The sequence below is a fragment of the Pteronotus mesoamericanus genome, unplaced genomic scaffold (assembly GCF_021234165.1).
Source record: "Pteronotus mesoamericanus isolate MK-2021 breed Mesoamerican mustached bat unplaced genomic scaffold, CSHL_Meso_final contig_182, whole genome shotgun sequence".
Classification (NCBI taxonomy): Eukaryota; Metazoa; Chordata; class Mammalia; order Chiroptera; family Mormoopidae; genus Pteronotus; species Pteronotus mesoamericanus.
The window spans coordinates 30,709,122-30,716,802 of NW_026555078.1; the positions used below are offsets into that span (position 1 = coordinate 30,709,122).

A 7,681-nucleotide genomic window follows, 5' to 3' on the forward strand; every position below is an offset into this window, starting at 1 on the left:
CATTCTTCTCTCTCTTTTCTCTCATATTTTTCACTCATACTCTCTTGCCAAATGTGTCCCAAGAGAGTGATTAATTTAGTAGGAGGAGAACAGCTCTTTTTTATTCACAATGTCATGAAAACAAGTGTGACATGAGCGGCAGTGACAGGCTGTCTTGAGGAGAGCTTCTCCCAGTTCTCTGTGCCCTCCAAACTACATCAGAGGACGAAGTCTCAGCAGTCTGGTAGGAACTATGCTGGCTTCACCAAAATGTTCTGCATTAGCCATTAAAGGAGAGAGACCCCGGTCTCTTTATTGGTGAGCTGTACAGTCTGACTCTTATCTTCCTAATCCCCATACCACCCTCCAGAGCAAAGAAAGCAGCTTAGTTTTCTCACCTCCATTTCAGAGTCTGGAAGGCACAAGCCCTAACAGTGTGAGCGAATGACCAGATTTTTAAGCTTAGGGTATTATTGTCTTTATTTCTGACTGATTTTCCAACTCTGACATTCCTCAGAGTAGCATGAAATCTCTTTTCCAAATAACTTTATCCATTAATCATTAGAATTATCAAGGAGGACGACTCACAAACAAGAGACAATGACATTAAAGTCAAGTAAAATATAGTAACTCTTGCTTATAAAAGAAAAACATTATGCTTTGGGATCAATCTAAGCCAAATGTAGCCCTCAGATACATAAAATAAATTCATTGCATATTTCTTTAGGAAACCTGATATTATAGAAAAGTTTTGAGTTTATTGAGTTTGAGTATGTAAAATAGCTATGTGTAGTTATCAAAATACCCTTGTTAGGAGCATAACTGAGGAGATTAATACAAAAGCTCTTATAAGATATACAGCATGGAAGTTTTGATCAACATTCTCTAAATAAAGACACAATTGCTAAAAATAAAGGGGGAAAAATCTGACCTTGGAGACATAATTCTAATTTTTAGAGTTTACTTACAAAAGATAGAAGATTAATGATACTTTATGTTGCTTTTATATCTAGTTTTAAGGGCTGTTCTTATGATAACAAACATATGATTTTCTAGAAGTGAAAAATTTGCATATAACTATCATTTCATTTCCTTCAGGGTTGTGTATGTGCATGTCTGTGTGTGATTGTGCACAGCCATTGTGGTTTATGGCAATTTGTATTAATGGAAGAATCAAGATTAGAGTTCAGGCAATAATCAACAAACTTGTACTAAGTGCCTGCTCACTTGACAGCATGCCGTCTATCTAGCTTTGGGCCTGCACAGTTCCCAAGAATCTCATAGTCTCATGTGGAAATGGACATTTATTTAAATAATTAAATTACAATAAGATGACCTCTATATTGCAGGCATGTGAAGTATACAATGGGAATATAAGAAGGGAATCACGTAAGAAGACTTCCCAGAGGAGGTAGTTTTTGAGATGGAACTTGAAGAATGAGTAAGAACAAAGAGAAATGAAGAGGGCTTCTTTTCCATGTAGAGAGACTATCACATGCCAAGACATGGAGGTAGGATTCAAGTTGACCTGTTTAAGAAACCACAAGTGGTTTATTATTGCTGCACATAGGTATGAGCATAGCATAGAAAATGAGGTGTGATCAGGAATCTGTGGGCAAATCACAAAATCCATTTTATGCCATGCTAAAGAATGTCTTAAGAATATGGTTGCTAATCCATAGACCATAGAAAATCATGGAAAGCAATTAATTGCGTTGCCTCTTTGACGTATCTAAGACTTTCTAGACCAAGTGCCGTTTCATTATATGTGCTCTCTAATACAGTAGTCACTAGTCAATGTGACTTATGAGTACTTGTTATTTGGTTAATGTGACTGAGGAAGTAAATATTTTATTTTATTTCAGTAAAAGTTAAATTTAAATAGCCACATGTAGCTAACAGCTACCTTACTGGACAGTGCTCTTCTAGGCTAAAGCCCTTGGACTATATCTGAACTAAAGTTTCTATGCGAAACTTCCAAGAAATGGATTCACAAAGTGTGTGTGGGGGGGGGGTGGGGAGGGTTGTAACTTCTTAAGAGTTGTCACTAATATCATATGGGGTTAAAAATCTTAGCAAGGGTTGTACTTCACAGAGATTATTGGTATCATATACAGTTAACAAAGAACATACATTTGTCTTAGTAACCAGGATAATGGGATCAATCTAAGTACTCATGGATGCATAGCATTGTAAGAATGTTAGATTTTTAACCAGATACATTTTTGGAACATCAAGGACAACTATCTAATGAAAATACAGAGAAATCAATTTGGGCTTTTATTGATCACATTTTTCCTAATGGGAAAGAAATTGCCAAGAGTCTAATTTAAAAAATAAGCTACCCATGATAATATTTTGAAACTTTTTTACTATAAAGACTTTTAAAATAAATTTCCAAAAATAGCTTTCAATATACAGCAAAGTAATGAGAAAAAGAGCTAAGAAAGAGAATGGACATGGGAGCTCCATTAGCACCGTGACTTTGTGGACAGAGGCACACACAGTACAAATGCTTAACAAGAAGAGAGAGGGTGAGGCCCCTCACTGACTCATGGACATAAATGGGAAACCTAAGGTGGAAGTGTGGTCAGGACAGAGCAGTATGAAGAGACAAAACTATGGAAGAGATAGAAACAGCAAAAGAAAATGTTTCAACCTAGAGAATGTAAAGTAAATCTCTAGCCTTGACAGAGAAAGTTAAAGAGAATTATGGAAGGCAAATAAAATGTTTAATTAAAGAATCTTTCAAGGGGTATCAGTCACATGATTCACAAAATAAAAAATATAAAAAGTATTATTCTCCATCTATAAATTTTATTATATTCATCTAATAAAATGCTAACTTCTATGGGTAGAAATGAGGAATAATCTTATATCCTTCCACTCCCATAGATTGATCTCCAGGATATATTATTAACTTTTTAAAGGCAGATGGAGAAAGTTATATATCTATAAATAAATGCAAATATACACTGACTCAGGGTCTGGTAGAGGTAAAGCCTGCTTGAGTGTGGTTTGTAAGGTAATAATATAGATGTAACAATTCATAGTTTTAATTTGAAATTAAGTAAATGTCATATAGCGTGCTTGAATGTGTTCATGGATCTAGGCATTGAGCATCAACAATTGATAACATCACAAAGAGAGATAACCAGGCATTATATGTCTCCTGATAAAATAACAAACCTCTGCTTATGAAGCAGCCTGGCCCAAAATTTTAAACCTGATTTGATCAAGTATTTAGATCAAATTATTAATTTATAGGAAAAAAATAGAAGACAGAAATGCATTAAACTGCACCATGAGGATGCAATCGGAAATGAACAGTACAAAGGACCAGCTCCCTCAACAAATAAATTACAAAAGGAAAAGAGAATGGGTAAATACAGCTTGAGAATTATGCCAATTAAAAGAGGATTTAAAAACATAAAACCTGGTGTGATAGTTACATTTCAACTTGGCTAGTCTATGGTACCCAGGTATTTGGTTAAACACCTGTGTGATGTTGCTGTGGAGACATTTTTTAGAACATTTACATCAATAGACTTTGAATAAAGTAGATCATCTTCCATAATGTGGGAAGGCCTCATCCAATCAGTTGAAGGCCTAAGAGAAAAAACAGTAGTTCCCCAAAGAACAGAAGATTCTTCTTGCAGACTGCCTTTGGACTTGAGCTTCAACCTCAGCTCTTCCCTATGTCTCTAGACTCCTTGACCTATGCTGTAAACTTTGGATTTGCAAACCCTCCACAATTGCTCTATTTAAACACACACACACACACACACACACACACACACACACACACATTCTCACTCCATAATATATAGAGATAGATATAATATTATGAGATATATAATATTATCACATATTATACAATAATATAGCATAATATATAAGAAATAATAGATATCTTTCTTTTATAGACTATGAGGAAATAGGTACTCTTGTACATGGCTCGTAAGTACAATTCAAACTGATACAACCTTTATAGAAGAAAACTGGCAAATTCATCAAAATTTTTAAATCTATTTACTCTTTGACCCAGTGAACTCAATTTTGGAAATGTGATTGTAATTTAGGATTAAAGATATGTATGCCTCTCTCTCTCTCTATCTATCTATATATATGAAAGTAATTGTTTAAGTGGTTGTTAATGAATATGTGAGTTTTCCAATATTTTACTAGCATCTATTCTTAAATTTTTGTTTCTGATTTTAATAGACCATGTTCAACTTTTATTGACATTTAATATGTACCTCTATATGGTAACTACTTGGCTTGATGGATTTTGTACAACTGAACTACATACCTAGGTTAGGCGACAGGACATCACCAGAATCTCAGAAGCCCTTCCCATCACGGTCACTCCCACAGGGTAGTCACCATGCTGATTTTGTAACGGCATAAATTAATTTTGCATATATTTGTGCTTTATAGGAAAGGAATCCTACAACTGGAAAAAGAAACAATAAAACTGATGAATATATGAACAAGTACATGTGAAAGTTGAGGACCTAGAAAATGGTTTCCTAAAAACTTTCCATGCCTGAGTACCATCAAGGTTAAAATTTTTCAATATAAACATGTAACATCAAGTTCTAAATGCTATGGGTAGACAAAGTTGAGTAAGATACAACCTACGCTCTTGAAGGCCTTCAAGTTTATTTGTTGGGTTGGCCAAAAGGTTTTGGGTTTTCTTTTCTCCATAAGATGGCTCTAATAGCACTTAGTTGTCTTTAACTTCATTCAAAACAATTTGGTAGATTGTATTTTGACAGCGGTCATATCAGCATGCATTTTAAAAAACTTATCAAAGTTGGTGAATTTTTGTGTAGCCATTTTAATAATGGTGATGGAAGAAAATATGCAACACTTTCAGCATATTATGCATTATTATTTTAAGAAAGGTTAAAACACACACACACAAATATACGCATTGTATGGAGAAGATGCTATGACTGATCAAACATGTCAAAAGTGGTTTGTGAAGTTTTTTGCTGGAGATTTCTCGCTGGATGATGCTCCACAGTTGGGTAGACCAGTTGAAGTTGATCATGGTCAAGTTGAGACATTAAATAAAGAACAATCAATCTTATACCACATGGGAGATAGCCAACATACTCAAAATATCCAAATCAATAAAAGTATTGGTGAAAATTAAAAATGTATACTTTATTTTATAGAAAAAAACATATGGACTTTTTGGCCAATCCAATATAAAGATATATGTTTAAATAATAATAAAATAAGATGGTTTGCAAAAATTTCCTTAAAAACAACATTTTAGGAGTCAGATTTTAGGTTTCCATAACTTTATATCAAACATAGTTTTCTCATATCATAATTATCTTAAAAGAGAGGGCTAGTTGACTATTATAACTTAAAAATCAAAGGTTGGCTCTTTCAAGCATCAAAAATAAATGTTCCTGGGGCCATAGATTACTATTACTTCAAGGTCTAGATCACTCAGGGGAAAAAATTGTGGAGTGAAATTCTTAAACATGTTTTAAAACCAAGAAATCTTGCAGAGCAATTTTGCTATATCTATATAGATGAAGTTTAAAGTTTCTTTCCTACAACCTAACAATTTCAATTCTAGGTAAGCACTCCTAATAAAATCTTAAACACAGGCACAAGGAGGCTTGTCAAAGGATGTCCCACAACTTTGTACTAAGAAACATGGAAATTAGAAACAACCAAAACTGGTGACCAGTAGGAGAGTGAACAAATAAATGGTATATGTGAGCTATTCATATAGTTAACTATTACATAGCAGTTAACTTTTTATTTAAGAAAAGTACATGAATGCCTACTATATGCCAAATGCTGTGCTAGTTCTGGCATTCAGCAATAAGCAAGCCAAGACCCTATCACCAGGGAGCTTACAACTAGATTTGTATATGCTACATAGATAGAGAGCAAAACATGTGTAGGGAAAAACATAGACTGCGATATATGAAACATGTTACTTCTAAAATTATCCAGTAAGCAATCTTACATGTTATTTACACACACACACACACACACACACACACACTAGAAGTATTCTTGAATGACCTTATAGTACACATGCAAAAATCATAAAATTTGCTTCTAGGGAAGAAAAAAAGATGGTAAGACTGACAACGTGGGTCAAAGAAAATGTGAACTTTATTTGTAATTTTTATTTTTCATTAGAAAAAAGATAAGCCAAGTGCCTTGCAGACGCCACCGCCCTGGAGCTTCCCGCACTCAGCCACGGTCAGCCCCACTGTGTTCTTTGACACGGCTGTTGACAGCAAGCCCCTGGGCCGCATCTCCTTCCAGCTGTTTGCAGACGAGGTTCCAAAGACAGCGGAAAACTTCCATGCTCTGAGCACTGGGAAGAAAGGATTTGGCTGTGTAGTTTGCTGCTTTCGCAGAATTGTTCCGGGATTTATGTGCCAGGGTGGTGACTTCACACACCATAATGGCTCAGGTGGTAAGTCCATTTATGGGGAAAAATATGATGATGAGAATTTCATCCGGAAGCATATGGGTCCTGGCACCTTGTTCATGGCAAATGCTGGACCCAACCCAGTGGTTCCTAGTTTTTCATCTGCACTGGCAAGACTGAGTGGCTGGGTGGCAAGCACGTGGTCTTCTGCCAGGTGAAAGACAACATAGATGATGTGACAGCCATGACGTGCTATGGGTCCAGGAAGGGCAAGACCAGCAAGACGGTCACCATTACTGGCCGGACAACTCTAGTAAACTTGACCTGTGTTTTATCTTAACCACCAGACCATTCCTTCTGTAGGTCAGGGGAGCACTCCTTCACCCTCATCAGCTTGGAATATTCTATAATCTTCATGCTCTTGTCATAGGTCATTGAGTTCCGTATTTTCCTTACCCCTTCCAAGTCTAACTGGATTTCCAAGTTAAGATTATGATTATGAAATAAAAACTAAACAAGAAAATTTAAAAAGATAAGCCAATTTATCACAATATGAACAATGGTCGTGTCTAGGTATTGGAAACAACTGTATTTGTTTTAGTAATATCTGTTCTTTATTTTTTCCTTTCTTGACACTAAAGAAGCTGTGGCAAGGAAATTTAGGGTTTCAAGGAACAGAAGGTACAAGTTATAGAGAAAAATTCTGGAGGAGTTAGGTTCAACCTCGAAGTAAGAAAGATGCCTCTCCTCTGGGACAAAAGGGCAGGAGAGACGGAGATGACAGAAAACAGAAAGGATTTAGGAAACGAATAGGAAGTTGAAGGAGATTGCAGATGGCACTGAACTTCTCAGTAAAGCAGGAGGCAAGATCATCTTTTGAGTTCAAGGGGAAGGGAAGATCAACTAAAAACTAAAAAGTTTTTAAACAACCAATGCAGGGAACTCATTAAGTGAATCTCCAAGAAGAGATTAATAAAATAAGTACAGCACTGACTGGTGTGGCTCCGTGGGTTGGGCATGCAAGAGGCAACTGATTAATGTTTCCCTTGTACATTGATCTTTCTTTCCCTCTTTTTCTCCCTTCTTTTCCTTCTCTCTAAAGATAAATACATTCTTTTAAAAAATAACTCTTAAAAATAATAAGTACAGAGCAACTATAAGAATCAGGTGGGTTTGGTAGCATGAATTTTCAGTGAACTGACTCAGAATGGTTTCATTTCTTTCTCTAGTAAAACTTGATAGTGTAGGGGAAGAAAAGGAAAAATTAATTGGTAGTGATAAACG

The 7,681-nt window shown here is 35.6% G+C and overlaps 1 protein-coding gene across 1 annotated transcript; it reads left to right on the plus strand.

Moving 5' to 3' along the window:
* Positions 1 to 1,484: 1,484 nt before the first annotated feature.
* Positions 1,485 to 6,737, plus strand: LOC129065678 (peptidyl-prolyl cis-trans isomerase A-like). The gene is given in 3 exon segments (XM_054566936.1): positions 1,485 to 1,490; positions 6,160 to 6,535; positions 6,538 to 6,737. Coding segments are annotated over 3 exon segments (582 nt in total).
* The last annotated feature ends 944 nt before the right edge of the window (positions 6,738 to 7,681 follow it).